Source organism: Centruroides vittatus, unplaced genomic scaffold (genome assembly GCF_030686945.1).
Source record: "Centruroides vittatus isolate TY-2023 unplaced genomic scaffold, ASM3068694v2 contig_926, whole genome shotgun sequence".
NCBI classification, from domain to species: domain Eukaryota; kingdom Metazoa; phylum Arthropoda; class Arachnida; order Scorpiones; family Buthidae; genus Centruroides; species Centruroides vittatus.
Genome location: NW_027122612.1, coordinates 1,609,707 through 1,630,853, shown reverse-complemented (window position 1 = coordinate 1,630,853; position 21,147 = coordinate 1,609,707). Strand labels below are relative to the sequence as shown.

At 26.0% G+C, this 21,147-nt stretch overlaps 1 protein-coding gene and 1 long non-coding RNA gene across 2 annotated transcripts in view; both read right to left on the bottom strand.

The window, feature by feature from the left end:
* LOC136984705 (E3 ubiquitin-protein ligase Siah1-like) overlaps positions 1-21,147 on the bottom strand; it is a 51,911-nt gene that overhangs the window by 3,514 nt on the left and 27,250 nt on the right. The window contains exons 6-7 of the mRNA XM_067281801.1: positions 18,317-18,423; positions 6,625-6,817 (exon numbers count right to left, since the gene is read on the bottom strand). Of these exons, the coding sequence (XP_067137902.1) occupies positions 6,625-6,817; positions 18,317-18,423 (300 nt within the window). The remainder of the gene's footprint in view (positions 1-6,624; positions 6,818-18,316; positions 18,424-21,147) is intronic.
* LOC136984710 (uncharacterized) lies at positions 11,661-12,284 on the bottom strand. Its single transcript, XR_010882226.1, has 2 exons — positions 12,130-12,284; positions 11,661-11,876 (listed from the first exon to the last, which is right to left on the bottom strand). It is a non-coding gene; the product is annotated as an uncharacterized lncRNA (long non-coding RNA).

Sequence of the window (21,147 nt, the reverse complement as noted above, 5' to 3'; positions counted from 1 at the left end):
GTACATTTAAAAACCTGTAATTATTATTAAAATTTTAATCAAATTCTTCATTAAATACAATATTAACAGATTTTTAATTAAAATCTTATCATCAAATATAAATATGAACAGAATATCAAATTATTCGAAACAGCTTGTAAGTTTTAAATAATAAGTCAATTATGTAACAATATTAAAATGTTTTACTCAGAGAAAAAAAAAATATCGTAGATTTTGTATAAGCAGGTCTAAAATTATAATTAAAAACTGATTTGAATAATTAAATTTCATAATTATAAGTAAAAATGCTTCCATTTAAAAAAACACATTTTAAATATTTGTAGCACATATTTTACTTTCAAGATGCATATTCAATGTCTATTTTCTTTTTGTTTTAATTTTGTAGTATATATCATAAATATTAATGATTACATAAATTCATTTTACTTTACTTAGATCTAAAAAAAAAAAAAAAAATTCTTGAAACTAAAGGAAAGCTGTAGAATATATTAAATTAATTTAATAAGAAACATACAAAAGTATTAAAAATACATTCTAAGTATTGATCTTATTTTTTAACTATATAAAGACAAAATTTTGTTAATATTCTAAATACAATTAATGCAAAACAGAAATTATGCATAAAAAAATATAGAATAAAAAATATTTTATTATAAAATGTATTTGTAGTACTTCAATATTTTAAAATTTTATTTTAAATTCGAATGTTAATAACTTAGTTTGATATTCATTGAAATATTTAATTAGAAATTAAATAATTCAAAAGTGATCCTTGCCTTTTCCATCAAAATATATCTATCCTTAAGCCTTTTCAAATGTAATGATAAGCATACCAGTGTGTTTAATGGATTCTATTCTCATTATGTTGTAAATAAAATCAAATCAAGTTGCAACTTAAAATATCTTTTGTAGCATATAATAAATATAAATCAGAAAAATTATTCTGAATTTTATTTGATATTTCATTAAATATTTCATATTAGCCATAAAACTGGCTATTGTAATAATTCTTATTTGAAAAACAACACATTCTTAAATAATAATAATAATAATAATAATTAAAAAACATTCTATTTCAAATTAAAATCTGAAAATTAATATAAAATAACAAAAATATTAACTAATCGAATTTAGTGAAGAAAACTGAAGATATATAATTATATGCAAAATGGAACCATCTTAATAAATAATAAAAAGATATAACAAAAAAAAAAAATATCTTAACTTTGTACTAATTTCATTATATCTAAAGCAAATCAAAGAGAATCAAATAAATTTGTATTCACAGACACTACTTTGAAAAATATGAATACATCTGACAAAAAGATGTATAAATAAAGCAATATGACATTTATAACAATAGTATATTTTAAATTTATTCATTATTTTATTTAAAATAATGTTATTGATTATTATAATTATTACTTTATAAAAATTTAAACTTTCAATTTTTGAATAGAGAATGTATACATGAAAAACAGGGAAATTTTTTGTTGTTTATTAATATTTCAATTCATTAGATTAAAGTAATTATTTTATTTTTAACCACTCGGCAGTGAGGGACGTATATATATGTCGAGGGCGATCATGTGGCAGGTGTGGTGAGGGACGTATATATCCGCTAAATTCTTTTGGGGGTATCGCCAAAAACTACCGCAAAAAAAATTCACATAAAAAATGAATTATGTAACAATAAAAAAGACTTTTCTTTACTAGACATAACTGTTCACAAATACTTTTCCCAAAACAGAAATTAAAAAATTGTGTGAAAAAATAATTAAAAAATTTTCCAGGTATATTCTCCACTACTAAGGGATAGAACCATACCTGACTCTCCTACTGCTAAAATAACCTTTCAGCAGTAGGAGAGTCAGGTATGGTTCTATCCCTTACATTACAATAATAGTTCAAAATTAACATACATTTAGTTACAAATTTAATAAAATAAACCAACTTTCAACATTTTTATAAATAAATAAATATATCACTTTATATATTTTAACTTTAATTTCGGTCCTTCAAAAGATTTTGAATTTTTTATTTTCTACTTACATTAAATATTTATTCTTTGTTGATGCTTGTAAATAATTTATTTTTTGTACACATTTATGGCAGTACTAGGATATGTGAATGGTATAGTATCTAGACTTAATTCTACATATAAGTATAATAAGTACAATATGTTCAAAAAAGTAGTAATTTTTTAATTATAAACTGCATAAATAATCAATTCATTAAATTGTGACCTTTTGTTAGGCAAAATAAAATATATTAGACACAGATTTATCTGTAAATTTACATACTGTATTTGCAATTTTTATACATTCAATCAACTACTGGGTTTAGAGTGAAATAGATTAAGTTGAGTTAGTTGAGTCTTCATGGAAAATATCATTTAATTCAGACCTATAACACAGATGGAATCTTACTAAATGTAGTTACATATTAGTAATCTGACTATTTCTGGAAAGAAATGACAATTAAATTTAATGAACTAGAGCATTAATGATAAAACTGACTATTTGAAAAATCCAGTTTTGGCAATGTACCAATAAAATATCTATTAACTAAATAAATTGCCTACTATTTAAGGCACTAATGGCATAACAATTGTGTGATCTGGAAAGTAGATGAAATATAAAGGACAAAAATTACTTAAAGTAGTGCTTTGTTATTTAATGTGACTGGTTTAAATCATGAGTGGCAAAAATTTAAGATTAATAGATGTGTCAAATGTTACTACTTTTAATAAAATTAAGGTGACTTATATGGATAACTTTACTTCAATTTATAAAAGTTTTTTGCTTAAGATACAATTTCTACATTTATTACTGCTTTACTTGTTTGTTTATTTGTTACTTTGGCTTCAAACAGTTATAAAGGACTGTTAATGAGTCAAATCTGCAGTTGAACCAATTACGCCCAGAGTCAATTATCCATATTTTTTGTATGAAATAAACTTTTTGTTAATTTGTTTATCTGAGAATTTAAGAAAATAATCTGCCATAAAATGAAAGAATAATGATGTATTATATTTAATGAATTTTTTTGACAAAGTTGTATGTAAATAAATGCTTTCTTTATGAATATAACAAATAGTATAAGTAGCTTTTTAAAATAAATTAAATATATATATTTAAAAAATATTTTCATAAATTTTTAAAACTTTAAATAAAAAATAAAACTTATTATCAAGCATTTATTAAGCAATAATATTTTAGGAAGTAAAAGTTAACTTTCTATCACTTGTCTATAATTTTAATGAATTACTAACACTTGAAACAATGACAATAACGCTATAATATTTTAATTTTCTATCAATTTATTTAATTTAAAAGTGAGCCAAAAAAATAATTACTAAAAATTTATACTTTCGTATATACAATTTATATTCTCTAGAAAATATGTTCAGAAGTTTGCAATTTTATCCAAACTTTTCATAAAATAATTTATGTCAAACTTAATTTTCAAATTTACATTTTAATTAAAACACTATTCATAAATGATATTTTTCATCACCGTCCTTGTTTTTAACTTTAATTAACTTTTTTATTTAAAGTTAATTAACTTCTAAAAAACAAGAATCAGTTTTCTTAGTTCTCTTAGCATTTTATAAGTTATCTCTAATGACCTTTGCAAATTATCTATAATTAAGCCCTGATAGTCATTTCAGTCTTATATAATGAGTATCAGTTTTCAACAAGAAAATAGTATATTATAACTTTTGTATTTTTGTTATACAGTAGTGTCCCAGTAACTTGACTCTTGATAATTATTATTGCCTTACTGTCCTTATTTAATTTCTTATTATATATTTTGTCAACGTGGACATTAATTATTATTAACAGGAACAATTATACTGGTGTTAAGCATTTACACAAGAATTGAGGAAAAAGTTCTTAAAGAAAACAGACTTTCTTTATTAAGCTACCTGACTTGACTCTTGATAATTCAACATTATGTAAAATTCGTCATGTGATTTAAAAAAGATCATCTAATTTCTACCTCTATAGCTTAACACTAGGATCAAATAAGTTTATTTATTTATTACAATTACAATTGGAAGTATCATGTATATGATGTAAGATTCCTTCATCTAACAATAGAATACATGAAATAAAATGCATAAAAATACAAAAAAAGTGAGTGAAAAGCATAAAAAAAGGAGGCTATGATAACAATAAAACAAAAATATTAACAATAAGAATTATAAAGGATAGATTTACAAATGCATTTAAAATGATTAAAATCTTTGTGTAGTAGATTTTCAATATTTGTCATGTTATAAATGTGATAGAAGTATGATCTTTGCAAAATGGATAGTATGTAAAAGGGAGTAAAAACACATGATGTATTGGGTAAATTTCATTAAGGTATTCTTAAGTATACCCAATACCACTGTACTGTACATTTCCATTAAAATATTTATGTTAAGGTAATTAGTTGAAATATTTAACAGATTCTTTAAAGATCAGAAGACCCAATCTATCAAGTTGTTATTATTCATTGGTGACATTTGATAATAGCATCAATTTCATGTGTTAACAAAGAATGCAACCGTTTTTCCAAGTTGCCACTGCAAAACACCATCATGAGAATGTCATTAACTCAAAAGTAGCCTATGAACAGCTAATAGTTTTTTTAATTAAAGTTTAACTACAAGTAGAAATAGTCACTATTGGTATGTAGTTAATACATTAAATATATGAATTTGCAAAAATTCTTCACAAAATACCTTTACAAAAATTCTGTTATTTAGACTAGCACCATCAGTACATTATAAAACTAGTCATTTTCAGTAACTAATCACCTTCTCAGTCCACATTAAGCCAAGTTTGTGGGACTCTACTATATAGTTATTTTATATATTGATTGGTATCAAGCATTGAAACATTCAATTCTTGGATTTATTGAACATTTTTTCTCTCATGATATTGAAAATCTATGGACCAAATATGTTCAGGATTGCATTTCTACAAATTATACCAAATTATAAATTCTATTCTTGTAAATTATAATATGTATGCTGTTTCCACATACACAAAGTAATTGTTCTAATCCTTCTTTCATAAAGTAGGAATTCATAAAGATGCATCCCATAATCCATAGATGCAATGTAATAAACATGTCTTCTGTTCTTAATTATTAATTTTTCTTATTGAACACTTTAATAATGTTAAATAAAGAATAAAAAAGCAATAATTAATGCATAAGTAATCTTTTATTTAAAATACAAAATGAAAACACAGCAAAAAAATATTTGTTGTAGATACAGTAATATATCAGATTACCATATATCCTAATTTTGGAAATAATACTAATTGTTTTCATATATTTTCATGAATTCTCTAATTTGTATTTCTAGTGATTAGACACTTTTTCTTCACTCTGGAAGTAGCCCATTAGAGAAGGGAAGGAAAGGAAGTTTACATTAGAGAAAAATGGAAAGATTTTTCTCTAATGTAAACAGCACAGTGTTAAATTTAGAATTCAGAAGTTGCCTACCTAACCAATTGCATCAGAAATAAAGAAGCATTTCCATTTCCAATGTTACATTTTTATCATGTTTTTGCTTTCTTTGTCTGATTTTGATTTTCATTAGCAACCTGCATCAATTTTTGGTCACATGTGGAAGATTTAGAGTTTGTTGTGTTTACTATTTATAATAATATATAGTTTGCCCATTTATATTTATCAAAGAAATTTCTTTTTTTAAATCAACTGATCATGTCAAGTATCTAGAAATAAAGTTTTATTTATTATAATATACAGAAAAATAATAATTGTTTAAGGAATCTGAAAACACATTAATGATCATCTAGTGATGTTTCAAAAATGTGGCTTTATATTGCTTGCATAATGTTAATGATTAATTTTAATTGTTCCAGATGATCAATGAATATGCTGAAGACATAATGCAAATTTACAGTCAAACTATCACAAAAATATCCATGCTTTTGTCCTGAAAAACAAGAATGGGAAACACTGAATATATTACTTTTAATACATAAACGTGTGTTTCAATTGAAAACCATGAAATGCTAAACTTAGAATTGCATAATACTACTGAGAAACATTTAAAGTGTGAGAGAAACTTTCCTCTCCGACACACTTTAAATGTTTCTTAGTAGTAATATGTAATACTAAGATTTCATCAGAAAAATTGACAAATTTTCTTTGGACTGGAAGACACAGCAAGTGTTGCTGAAGGTGCTTTGCTTTCCATACTGTTCCACATTACTATAATTTCAGTTTCATGGATTGTATACCAGAATTACTGAAAAAAATTTTCTGATTTGAAAACAGCAACTAATGTGTCAAGTGCTAGTTCTCTATTCAATAAAAGTTTTGATAAAATCTCTTGCAAATATTTCCTTTTTTGGTGTTTCAATTTATTCAACAATTTCAATTTATCAAAAAAATCTCAGAACTTTCATTTGTCATTTACTTTAAAATCAGTGATAACTATATATATATATATATAAATTATTAAGAATTTAATCTTCATAATTATAAAATTTTGAAGTTTTTTTTAATACAAAATTTAATTTTTCCATTTTTTTCTATAGCTTAATTTAATAAAAGTTTTTGTTAATTCCAAAAAATTTAAAATAATTAACTAACCTATAAATAAAATTTTCTGCTTGTTTTCGAGAGCCAATTAGCTGAACAATGGCAAAGAATTGCTGATGACCATCATATTTTTCTTGTTTTTCTAAAACCAACATGAAGTGATGACCAAAACACGATTGCATCATTACCCAGTCTACTGCTCCCGGAAGATTGATATCTGTAGCTAAGAACACAATATCTTCTCCTAGGTGATAGAAAAATTTGAGAATTCAAATTATATTACATAAAAAAAATCATAAATTTTAAATAAAAATTAAGATATATATTTTTGAAAGAATAAAATTCATTTTACTCTTAAGTTTTAATACAGTTAATAAAGTTAATTTTTAAGCAACAAACTGATTCCAATTTTTTTTTTTTTTTAACTCACAGGTATGACAAATTTCACTTTCCAAAGATGTTATTTTTTATTACCATTATGAAGTTGAATATCAAATTAAATTGAAATTTTTAGACTTACACTCAGAGAATATATCTCATTTATTTGAATTTCAGCAATCTTTCTTTCAAATTACTCAGAATAATGTGATGATGATACATCTTTAACAATATGTCTTATAATTAAAGATGACTCCATGAGTATAAATGTTAGAAAAAACTTGAAAGAGTAAAAGGAGTCAGGATATTTATTTGCATTAAACCTTTATATTAAGGCTTAATCCAAATAAATATCCTGACTCCTTTTACTCTTTCAAGTTTTTTTCTAACATTTAATATCTTATTAATTATATAGTTGTCAGCTTCTAACAATAATAATACATTAACATTCTGTAATAGAGATGATAATGTATCTATAGGATTTAGTGAGATACTACAAATACAAATTCAGTCCTAGCTTTTCTGTACAGGAAAACCTCAATTTAAGGGAATGTAGATTTAATGATTAAACAATTTCTGTCCTACAGGAAAAGGTTTAAAACCTTTATTACTCATAAACAGAGGATGCTAAAAGATGGAGATAATAATGTACAGCGAGTAATTTATAATAATTTTATTCATACTTATATATTATAACATTTTAACATATCTTACACATTTTAGGTTTGTTGTTAGCATGTTTTTAAAACATATTTGTAAAAATTTAAAGGACTTAGCAGTAGCAGACATCCTTTCCCCAATTAGTCAATTAAATTGAGGGTCTACTCTATTTGGAAAATATAATTTTTTAAATAATGATTAATATCTTACATTTGTATATTTCAGGATATTTTTAGAAAGCTTTGAATAATAATAGTTTAAACCAGTGGTGGCCAACTTCAGAATGGCTGAGGCCAATAATTCATATCTATGTTATCAGAGGAATAGAGCTTTGAATTTTGTGTCTTAAATAGCTTCCTTATGAATAGTAATAAGAAAAAAAATGTTGTAAAAGCATTACACTAAAAATTTAATATTTATTTTCTCAGAAAGCATAAATCAAAATAATTTAAAATTATTACCAGCTTATGTTGTTTTTAATGAAAACATTCAGTAATTCAAATTTAAACAACAACTGTATTTCTCCAATCTCCTCACAACTGAATAGTAAATTAATTTGATTCTACTTTTATCTAATGGCAAAAATGCAGAAATTAATGTTTTCATTTATCAAACAGTACAACTATATAACAGATTAAACAGAAATTATTCATTTCTGTCTTGAAAATTTTGATATTTTTAGCATGAACAGGTAGATAGATATATATAATGCAAAGTAGTCATGTCATGAATGTAATGTGTAAGATTTGCCAAATTATTCAAATTTCTCACTAATAAATGTACAAAGATTACCAGATGTACAAATAACTGAAATTTCATCACCATTGAAATAAATTATGTCATGTCTAAAATATTCCTTTGAGTAACTCAAGAATTAACAAATCTTTGTATGTGGATTCTCCTTGCTAGTCATTGGCTGATTTCGACTATGGGATATCGGCTGTTTGAAAGGGTGGAGCTAAAGTACTGCATGAGCCATAAAAAATGGTCTGCTGAATCAGATCTAGCCTGCATATTGCCATTTCTGGTCTAAACAATTAAAGTTTATATAAATTCCATTTGTATAGTAATAACAATATGCTTTTATTTTAATATTTATATTTTTCTCTAAAACACAAAAACAAAATCATTATATTTCAAATATAAGAGTCTAATAAAAATGATAACTTTAACAATAATGAACAGCAGCACCATACAGAATTTTGGTTTATAATTTAAAAAATTTTCTTGAAGTTAATCTAAACAATGTATTTATTTGAAAATATTTCGTATGATATGAAAATCTTTGTTATCACATGCTGACAAAACATTAGATCAGATTATTTTATTCTTTTTTAAGAGTAAACTGTATAAATTAATTATAAATCATGATAAAATGTATGTTTAAATCAATGAAGTAGAAATTTGATGTTTGATAAAAAAAAAACAATAGGATTTAAATAGATAATAATATTACTTTATAGATAATACTTTTCTAAGTAAAATAATTTTGCATAAAAAATATTTAAATAAAACCCAAAAATTGCAAAATAAATTATTCACTATCTTAACACAATTATTTGATATAAAAAATACAAATAAACTTGAATTTGTCACACAATCAACAAGATATCATTTGATATTAGTATATTAATATCAATATCAGATAATATGATAAGTATTGTAAAATAATACTCTATTTTGTATAAATTATTTTGTTAAATTAATTCACTATCATTTTATGTATTTGTCTTTAGAAGAGGGAAATTATCTTTTGTAAATAATTATTTTGTCTATTTATTCTGGTTCAGTTCACACTACAACAAAACTTTCACCTTTATGCTGAAGAAATTTTTGTTTATAACACACAAAAATTGTATTTTGGCTCTATTCATGAGCTTTCATCAGGTGGTTCTATCATTCTGTTTTAGAATAAAAAAATTCTCAAATGCTTTCAAACCAAATTTTTGAAATTATCAAATTTTTCAAAAAGATAATTATTTTGTTATAGTTGCTGTAAAGTGAAAATTGATGTTTTCACTTTACCGCTTCAAAAAACCTGAAAAAGTGAAATATCTCCAAAACAAAGTATTGCAGAAAAAAAATGTTTAAAATTGAATGTACTTGTTTTAAAGACAGAAGGGTAACAGATTTATTTATTTTTTATTTTGAGTACATTATCAAAGTCATATCAAGGTTAACTTATTTTCAAACAAAAATCTATATGTTTTGTAGCAGCAGCTGAATATACACAAAATAAACAGAAAAATCTTTCAAGGAAAAGTTATCACTTACTTTTAACAACATTTCTCTTTCCAAAGTAGAATTACTATTTTTATTAGCAATACATAAAAATTTGATGTTAATGAGTACATTAACCTAACAAGTGTTCAAAATGATGACCTTTAATCTCAACACATTTGTGGCCATCAGCCATATTGTTATATGTATTTTAGTTATGTTTTTTTATTTATCTTTATATTCGATTCTTCCCTTTTGTCACAACTTCCTTCTAGAAGCTTCTGTCTTAAATCTTATTACCTTAAGGAGGAATTACCCCTTCTCAGAACTCTTGGTAGAACAAAAGGGTAGGGGAATTATCGTTTCTTCGAATTTTTGGGGGAAACAAAATGAAGGCAAGGACCAGAGGCATAACTGCCAATGGAAGAGTCATTCTTGGTCAAGATCTCAGAGTGGACGGCAGGACAAGAGAGTGCTCCAAAGTTGAAAAAGGGACAAAGGAGACTGCAAAGCCAAGGAAAACCGTAGAGGTCGAAAAGAACAGAAAGAGAAGGGTCGTAAGGACAGTGAGTACAACTGGAGATCTACGAGGCACCGTTTTGTTTATTTTCAGAGGAGGGAGGTATCCAAAAGCATAATATTGAAGAGACATCTTCCACATTGGTACCTACCAACTTAAGAAGACCTGGATATTTTCTACCTTCCTCTGTCTACTTGACATACTTCCCTAAGTCTCTGTTTCTTTTCTTTTTTCTTAGGTTTAAGATAGATATAAGCTTAGTTGTAAGTTGGTTGAGTTGATACTGTATGTATACATGCGTGCGTTACCTATATGCTTATGAGAGGACAATAGACCATTCTTTTGTTAATTAGTAATATTAATATCTGTAAAGTTGGAATCTGTACTAAAAGAACCAGTTCAGAGAAAAATAAAGGATATTTTGTTTGTACATCTGTTTTACGTATCCCTCTTAGTAACATTTGTTGGCGGGCATTACTATCTCTCAGTACGAATAACCACACATTTTTCAATCGGTTCAAGATTGATGAAGAAAAAATATGTTTTCAAATGAAAATAAGTTGACCATGATAGGACCTTAGAACATGCTCAAAATAAAAAATAAACAAAATCTGTCACCTTTCTTCCTTCAAAACAAACATTCAATTTTAAACATTTTCCTCTGCAATGCTTTGTTTTGAAGATATTTCACTTTTTCAGGTTAAATGCCTCATCCTATATAATATGATGAATCAAACAGATCTTAAAATTATTAATACGCTACAATTCCAAAAAAAACGGAATTTGAATTTTTGCAATTACTAAGTCTTACTTTATATATGAAGCTTTCAGTTAATAAAAAAAGTTAAATAACACAACAAAAATCATAATTATTATAAAAATGAACTTTATTAAATATCTTCTATAAATTAAAATGATTAGCAAAAGTTCTAAATCTGACACTACAAATTAAAGAAAAATTCTCTCTGTAAGTAGTCTGGTATGAATTTTATTCATTTTTTAACTCCTTACAGGTATCTGTTATTGATGAGGAATACGTATAAGTTTAAATGCACTCTGGTATGACTTGTACAGAGTTAATTAAAAATTCTCTGATGGTAAGAAAACTGGAATCTTCTAGAGAAAGCATCATTAAACATTTTCTCAACGAAAAACCTTTATTCATTTCCAATAAAAATGAAAAAATTGACAAGAATTGTATATCATCAGGTGACAAATAAAACTTATCCTGGTACAACAGTTAAGCAAATTTAAATTTTGTAAAATTCCCATTATGTCCAAAATCAACAACTATGAACTTAGATCAATGTTTAATATTTCAAAAATATTTTATTAAAATTGCTTTTATAATTCAAATTAATGACGACTGTTTCAGCAGGATATTCCGTCGTAACATGTATCCCATCAATACAACTGTAATACTAGGGCAGTTGTCAGTTTTCTTCAAATCCATGAGCAACAAACAGCCACTTTTCTGATAATTTTAGGGCATGAGATATTTGACTTTGAAACTTTCCCAAATGACCTAGGAAAAAATTTTATAGTAATGTTATTTAATTTGATATATATTCCAAATAATTATTTGTAGAGTGCAAAAATTACTAACTCATATTTTAAACAATTTGAAAACTGAATTAATTTATTTTCTTATTTCTTCTTGGCTTTCTTACGTTGACTTACAATACAAATACATGCAGAAATATATAATTTGCATTTTTAAAAAATATTTATCATATTTTTTAAAAATATAATTAGGGAAATTAAATATTTCTGATTACCTAGTGCAAATCTTTTATAATTGCTGATGATGTAGATGCTGATGTTGCTGCACACTAAGATTTTTATATATTTCCTTTGTAGTTAGAAATCTAATTAAAAAATTAATTAAATTATAAATTTTAAAAACGTAGTCAATAAATCAGAATAATAAAGTAACAATTACCTGAGAATGAATCCCTACATTTTTCAGAGACTGTTTCTATCCATCAAGCATTTTTTTTTTACCTTTTATTATAATATACCTAACAGAAGGTCAAATACTTCAAGGATCATTCCGTAAAACTGAACAGAATTAAAATATATTATTTCATACACTATTAGCAAAATTATAATAAATTGTACAGAAATATGTAAGCTAACTTAACTGTTTACAGTAGTTATGATCAATTTTAATTTTGATAAACAAAGTAATGTTGAACCATGTGTAATTTGCTGCAAATTTTATTTCAGACTCAACTTTTATTTTAATTTTTTCTTTAAAATATATTGACAATAACAGTATGAATTGCAGAGAGTATAGAGGAATGACATTAATCATCACATGATCTTTTCTATTTATTTGTTGTTAATAAAGGTATTTGAAGTGAAAGTTTCTATTCATGTGAAAATCCAACAGAAAACAAGTAATATAAAAACAATTTTTTTAAGTCAATTCCTACTTAGGTCAACAAAGAAAAATTTTATTTTAGTTACTTTTTATTAAATAATTACAATTAATATAAATATGTATATACATATGACAGAATCACAATATTAAGTGACAAAATAGAAAGAGAAATCGGAATTGAACCCAAAGCATAAAATTTCTTCAATTTTATTTTTGAGAAAAATCCTTCATTCTAACCACTAAGCCACAACTGCTAACTCACTCTCAAAAATCATTTGGATAAAATGTCTACTTAAAACAAAAATTTTCAAAAATTTATCGATTTTCGCAAGAATTGAACTTGAATTCTTCACCTTCACATGAAAAATACTGAAATCCTTGCATTTTACTGATTGAGCTACTGCCTGTTGATTTCAATTTTCATTACAGACTGCTAAAACTCTATTTAAAGTATTAATAATTAAGTTAATGTTACCCGTGGTATTGAAGATAGCGACGGAAAAATTTTTTTCCCTAGATACTAGACGGCGATGGGGAAATTTATTAATTTGTATAATGCGACAGATAGTACGGGCATGCCCCCTAACATTTAGATCACTCGGTATTCTACTTCGAGATTATCCATTGTTAATCTGCTTCCAGATTATCACTCGATAATCTGATTCAAGATTACCGGAAACGCGGCCATCTCGAACGTAGGGAAAAAAATTTTCCCGTTGCCATCTAGTATCTAGGGAAAAAATTCCCTGTTGCCATCTTCGATACCACAGGTAATATTAACCAATAATTAAATTTAATTAATGAATTAATATTTGAAAAAACTATTAACATCAAGTGTCATCCACTACAAGTTTTAAAAAATGTATTTGAACTTGAGTGGATGAATAAAAAGTATTTTACGATTAAAAATTTGAACAAGATATATATATATATAGGGAGACTGTGAACTAATAGTATGAATTTAATAATAATAATGATAATAATGAAAAGAAAAACTTTTTAAACTTTTCTGTTTCTATTTTAAAATTATTTACTATAAATTTATATATGTGGTAGTCATGCGAGTATACAATAGACCACGAGAGGCAGTACACAAAAAAGATAACAATAATAATTTATTTTTTCCACGTGATTAGCAACATACAGGATTCTTTCGGATTCCAACTCTTAATGTTATACAATATCCCAAACTGGGATGAGGAATTGAACAAATACAGAACAAAAGAACACGCTTGTGACAAATAAGAAAAGACCGACTTGTAATCTTACGACTAACTTACACTAAATTATAAAAAAAAGGAAGAATAGCAAGAAGTTTTAGTATGATAGAGGAGGTTATAAGGAATACCCAGGTTCTCTGTTTGATATTGACGCTCTTCTGGTGAGGAACCACTCTAAAGTGTTTCTTGCTGATCTTTTTCGGATCTCTTCAAAGATTCTCCTTATACAAGGGATGTTGTTGTCTCTCTCTCTTTATGTTAGCAGGGTCCTTTCTCTTTCTGTAGGCCACCTTAGTCTCCCTTTGTCCTTCTAGACGATGAGCAGGAGCGTAATTTTCGCACATCTACATTCACTGAGAGTCCGACCCAAGAATAGACCTTTTTATCATTCTAGTAGCCTCAGGGACTTCACTTCCTATTGTTAACATGGTTTGTGAAAAGGGTTACCCCACCCACAGAAAAGAATGTTAATAGAAAATTTGAGAAAACAAAAGGAAGAACAAAGAAGAAAGAAAACTTAAAACTAGACTTATATCTAATATATACATTAATATGGCATATTGCCTCATATATATGAATAAACTCAAGTTTGCTCTAATATCTACTAAAAAAGATATCAACTGGCTATTATGTTATAGTTCCAATATTCCTAATTCTTGTTATCAACATAATATACTCACTGTATAGATTAAATGGATACAGAAATATTATATGTTCTTATCTCAATCACTTTCCCTAATCTGAATAATTCTTTCTGCCTCTCTGAATTCAGATTTTTAGTAGCTTATTCATCATAAATTTGTAAAAAATTTTCAATGAAGTTTTCAAATTTGTTGAAAGATGAACAAGTTTTCACACATTCCAATATATTTTAATACATTTCAATTTCTCATGTGATTGACATAGCCAAAAGATTTTGTAACCGGTAAAGTGAAAGCAAACATATTTTTTAACCTTACAATGATAAAAAAAGCAGAAAACTAATTGTAAAGATTAATGTTAAGCAGAATTATAGAGATAGCCTTATTCCCTGTGTTATAAGAAAGTACAAACAGAAAAAATAAGCACTTTCAGATAAAAATTTTAAGCTTTGAGTTTTAGAAGATTCTTAAACATTTGATTCAGAAGAGCATGTAGAAAGAAATAAGATGGGGATACCACATAGCTTTCTCAATTCCTGAAAATAAAATTTATTATAAGTAAAAATTACAATGTTTAGTAAGAAAATATTAATAACTGAAAAGAATTGTTCAATAGATATTATGTAAGAAAACGGCAATTTCTGATTTCAAAATTGTTTCTAACTACTTTTCGATAATAGTGAATTCATTACAGTCCATTTGTTCAAAAAATATCCTTTATATAAGGCATAGCTGTTAACATTTAGACTACAGAGTGTACATAAAAGATCTTTACAACTACAATTGATCATAACTTTAAATTGGAATTTGTTAAACAACTTACAATTACAGAATAGGAAGAACAAGATATAAGATCTTTATATGATTCTCTCAGTAAAATGTGTCAGGAAAGTTTTAACTGAATAACTAAACAAAACATGCAAATATAAATATATTTTAACAAGTTTCACTCTTTGTTATTAATATACAGTATTTATGAAAAAGTAATGAGTTAAAATTTTCTCCTGTAATAAAGCACTGGATAAAAGTCAAATTAATATATTATAGCTTTACATGTATCGTGTGTAGTAAAGATGTTTGATTATTTACATATGCCTTGCCGGGGTTTGCGATGGCCAGTTGAGTGCCTTGGGTAGCACGTCGTGGATGCTGAATGCGTCCCCAGCTGACATTGTAATAACCATCGACGGTTATAGCTTATATATATATATGCTGGAGGAGGGGATCGAGCCGAAGGTCTGGGTAGCATAACTGGTAATGTGTCTGCACAGATAGCAGAAGTTGTGGGTTTGAGTCCCACTTCGGGCCGATTCTTTTCTTCCAGTAATTCTAAATTATTATTTAAATTATTTAATTAATTGTAATTATTAAATTTATTAAGAGATGGCACCTAACATCTACCTCTAATGCCAAATTGTCTATTAAATTATTAGTATTATAGCCATATCTCGCCCGATTATATTCAGCTTTGGTTGGTGTATAATTTTTTGAGATAAGAGAAAAAAGATATTCCACGAATAAAATGACACCTGAAAATGTGTTACTGTAAATGTAAAGCCATATTGACCAGATTAGAGTTATTCTTGGTGTATTGTTCTCTTATAATAAGGAGGCACTTCAATCTAATGAATGAGTTAACATAAGCATATCACAGTTCGGACAGAATTTTCGCTTCAAATTTCCAAGTAGTCATATTTTGAACTAACCAAATTTCTTGTACATTTCTATATCCCCAGCTGGGACAAAAGTACAGTTATGAACTAATGGGATTTTAAACTATCCAAGTTTGAATTAAAATATCCTTTGATAAATTGTTTATATTTTTTTTATATCAATCAAAACATTGATTTTAAAATTACAGTAGAACTCTCATTCAATGAACTCAGATATAATGTAATATTGATTTTATTGAACTGAACAGTCTAATCCCAGCAAATATGCTATGTCTTTAATGCATTTTTCATTGAATATAGTAAACACGGTTATAATGGAAACTCTGTTACATTGAACCAAATTATTACAAACCTCTATTAGAGAGACCTCGATCACAGTGAACTCCAACTTTTGCAGTTCACCTGGTAAACCATGAGCTGTTCCTTTTCCTAGAAAATATTTCTTATTTACTAGAAAGTATCATACTGTATTAGTTACTGACATTAACATGGCCAATGACTCCTCATTAACCTAGAATTCTTCACCCTTTTGTATTCAGTCACATTCACAGCTTTGACAATTATCTTGCTACAGAAGGAGTCCTTGTAGATGAAAAAATTTTGCAATCTGTGATTTACACAGAAGAAAAAATGAAGGAAGATGAAGAAGAAAAAGAAAGTGATGAATGTGAAGCAATTATTCCTATTCAGAATACTGAAAAGGTCAAGATGGCACTGGAAATAATACAAAAATATGGGATTTGCTAAATTTCAAGAAAAATCGGATGCAGATATATTCTCAAACAATGTTTAATAATTGGAGAAAGTGCTAAATGAAAAGCTCATTAACAAGTACAAACAAAAGTCAATTAGAGATTTTTATTGAAGTTGTACAAAATTAGATAGTCATAATGGACAATAAAAGTGCTTCATAAATTCAGTTCTGCTGAATATTGAATGAATTATTGCAACTTTCAATGCATTTTAATCATTCTTTTGATACATGGTTATAATGAACTTTGGATACAGTGAACTAAAACTAGTGGTCCCTTGCCTGTTCATTGTATCAGGGTTCCACTGTATGAAAATTTGTCTTACAAGTTAGTTGAAAAAAATAAATTGTATTGGAATGTGAAAAGCACCACAAGACCATTTAAATAAAAAAATTTATTAGTTTAATTTTTCAGTATACATAAAAATTAATTATACTATCATTCATAATAAATTTTGGATACATTGCTTAATATAAATAATACATATTATTATTAACTTATTACAGTAAAGATTAACAAGGAAGCATATAAGCTTCAAATTATATAAATGCAATGTTTTGTTAACTAAAAAACACATCAAATAGATAATTCAAGATGTTATATCATCTTAATTATTTAACTAAAAGTGATTTTATGCTTTAGTGTAATATATAGGTTTTTGTTAGTATTGCAGAAGGCCAAGACTAGAATTTAATTTAAAAAGTTATTTTATTTAATTTGTATATAGTTAGCATACTATTAACTATTATTATGTCAAGATTTTGCACAAATTATTTATATACAGATATTTTTGTATCTGAGACACTTTGAAGATTACAGAACATATCCTTGGATCAATGTTTTATACATACAATGCTTTGTTTTAAAGGATTTCATATATTTTGTAAAATTATTACATGCAATAAAATTTTGATTTTATATTCTGTTATTTAACATTTCATTCATAATATTTCACAATATCTTTCATGTGGTTTATAAAACTGTGTAATTTTCTGATTCTGTAATATCTCCAAATGTTCTACAAGATATATGGAAATATTACTAAACATACTTTACAAATATGTATTCTTTGAATGATTTGGATTGAGGAATGATTAGTTCTAATTCTTCAGAAGAAAAGTGAGACAATATTTTTTAATTACATTCATGATTCCTTTGTTTAAATTTTAATGTTAAATATAATATAGTACATATCTATAGAGTGACTATTAGTTTTAAAGAAATAAAGAATTAACATACAAGTAGTATTAGAAATAAAACTGTAGTAATATCACTATAAGATGTAATGCCTACCTTGCAATGTTGTAATTGATTTATGAGAGTGTAACAGATGAGGCATGACTTGTTCCAGAGAGCCTTGCCATTTACAGGATGCTCCAGGACATGGACATGAATATGGCCTACAAAAAAATTTAAAATAAGTTAGCATATATACAAAATTATTTTAGAATATAATTTAGAACGTATTCATAAAACATTGAAAAATTGATTTTTCATAATAAACAAAATTCTCATAAATATTCATCTTATTTTAGTCTTGGTATTCCACTAAATATATATGTATTACTTGCTTTATATAAAATATTTATAATTGATATAGTTGAATAGAAAGCATCCTTTCTTTATGAAGTAATTCATTTATCTGTAAATGTAATTATACTTGGCATCATAATAATTAATGAATCAAAAAAGTATTGCTATTTTCAGGTTACCAAAAAAGTATATTAAATATGAAATATTTTCAACCAAATATAGAATTATTAGCACTGAATACAAACAGAATGGAATATTTTTAACAATTTAAAATTTGAAACATTTTATTCTATAATATCATTCCATTTGTGTATTCAATGCTGGAGATGATGGCCTACATTAAGCTGAAAATATTTCATATAAAATATATATTTTTGAAAACCTAAAAATAGCAGTGGCTTTTGTATTAAATGATTAATTTGATTATTAGTTTCAAAGTATTTAGAATGTTAAAAAATATATGAAGATGAGATTTATGTTTTTAAAACAGCTTCAAAATGAATAATAATAATAATGTCATTTAAAATTTCATTATTATAAGCAAGTTTTAAAACTGAATTATTATGTAAACTGAAACATTACAAATGATAATGGTAATTTTAAAATATTATTTTTTGTTCAAAAACGTTTTTGAAAATGTATTCACTTTTGATAATAAAATATGTAGTAGCTTTACATTAGTATACCAATAGATAAAGGAATAAATTTTATAAAGAAATTTTAATTTTTATATCTTTTTATTTAGAAGCATTTATACTTAAAATAATTTTATATATATATCTATATATATAATCAAGACGAGTTGATAATAATAATAATAATAATAATAATCAGTGCAGAGCCCAAACGGTTAGGAGTTGAAAGTTGAAATTTGGTACACACTTAGGGTACCAAATTTAAGTACCAAAGTTTTAAGTAACAATGGAAGTGTCAACAATGGAAATGTTAACTAACAATGGAGAACAAGAGAAAGCGACAAGCAAGATTTATGGGCGCTGGAAAAAAAAAAGAAAAAGAGTAATATGTTAGAACATATTCAATTTTCAAATTTAAACAGATTAGTTCAGTTTTTCTCAACCTTTCTTCTTTAGAACATTCGATGAAAATCGAATGATATAATCAAAACATGTGAAAATTGAACAATATTAGAACATTTGATTTTCAAATTCGACCTTTCTTTAGAAATACTTAGTTTGTTGATGAAATTACTCTTTTTCTTTTATGACTATAACGTAATAATCTTAATCTTTGCTATCATTACTTTTGCATGAGCAATGTCGGGTCTACTTGCTAGTATATATAAATTTTTGTTTTGTTTTTTTACAAAAATAGTTTTCTGTTAGATAATTTAATCAATACATTTCTGTGAAAATGAGGATATTTGACCCCACTTTGATGACACCAAATGTAAGATTTGGGTCTGTTCTGGCCTACACCCACTCACTATCAGCACGGTAAAGTGTTATTAATATAGTTCAGGAAAGATTGTTAAGGTCTTCCTTTCTCATCAGCCTGAAACCATTTAGTTATTTATGTGAATTAAGACATGTTAAATTTTTTCTTATGTTCTGAGTGGATGAAGATTTTAACAAATTTTTTCCTGGAACTTAGAAGGGTTTGTTCAATGAGTTATGTGAGGTTGACAATGGAGTTAGGCAATAAGTCATTTAACAACAGTTTAGAATATAACAAAATATATTTATTTAAACATAGCTATTACTAAAGTGTATATATGACGCGTATCTTAGATATAAATGAGATCAAACAAGTAAGTCACTACTTGATATAATCAAAGAGAATTTCAAACCTAAACACAAAATATAATCTAACTTCAGATAATTTACAAGATATGATCATTGTTACCTGACGTTAACATATGTCTGAGGTGATGGAGTTGAGAATGTGTAGAGCATCTGGAGGTTGAGAACTGGGAGTCTGTTGACAGAAGATTCTGGCACTCAGCAAGGGTGCCAAATGAGAATGAGGACTATAGCACAGCTACAGAATAACTAATGTATACAAAAGCAAGGCTAAAGGTACCTTTGCCCTTCTATATGGAATTGACATCCAGTAAGGTTGCTCAAACCTCATACTATGCTTCCGACATGAGGAGGAAGTCAGGCGGACTTTTGGCCAATAGTCAAATGAGATATCATACTTAACTATCATTTTGGGAGGAACTAAATTGTTTCTCTCCATGACACATTGTGAAAGGAAGCACTTCACGTTTACACAAAGATAAATTTTCTATCAGGTTAATTTGAAATAATATTTAAAATATTAATTTAACAAACTTACTAAAATCTCTTCCTTCAACTCCAGGTTCTCACATTTCTATTCTTAAACATACTAAAACAATCTATAAAATAAGTTCAAAATGATTTCATTCTAAGTTATCTTATTCAAACATTTAAATTTCATTATGCTTATTCCATCATTAACTGAATATTAATTTTTTTTATATTTACTCTGTTTTGATTTTTTCAACATTTTTTACAATTACTTTAATTATGAAATTATAACTGAAATATTGGAGATACTATTTTTAGACCTTTGTAAAATTTTGAATGTTAACAGTTTCTATGAATAAT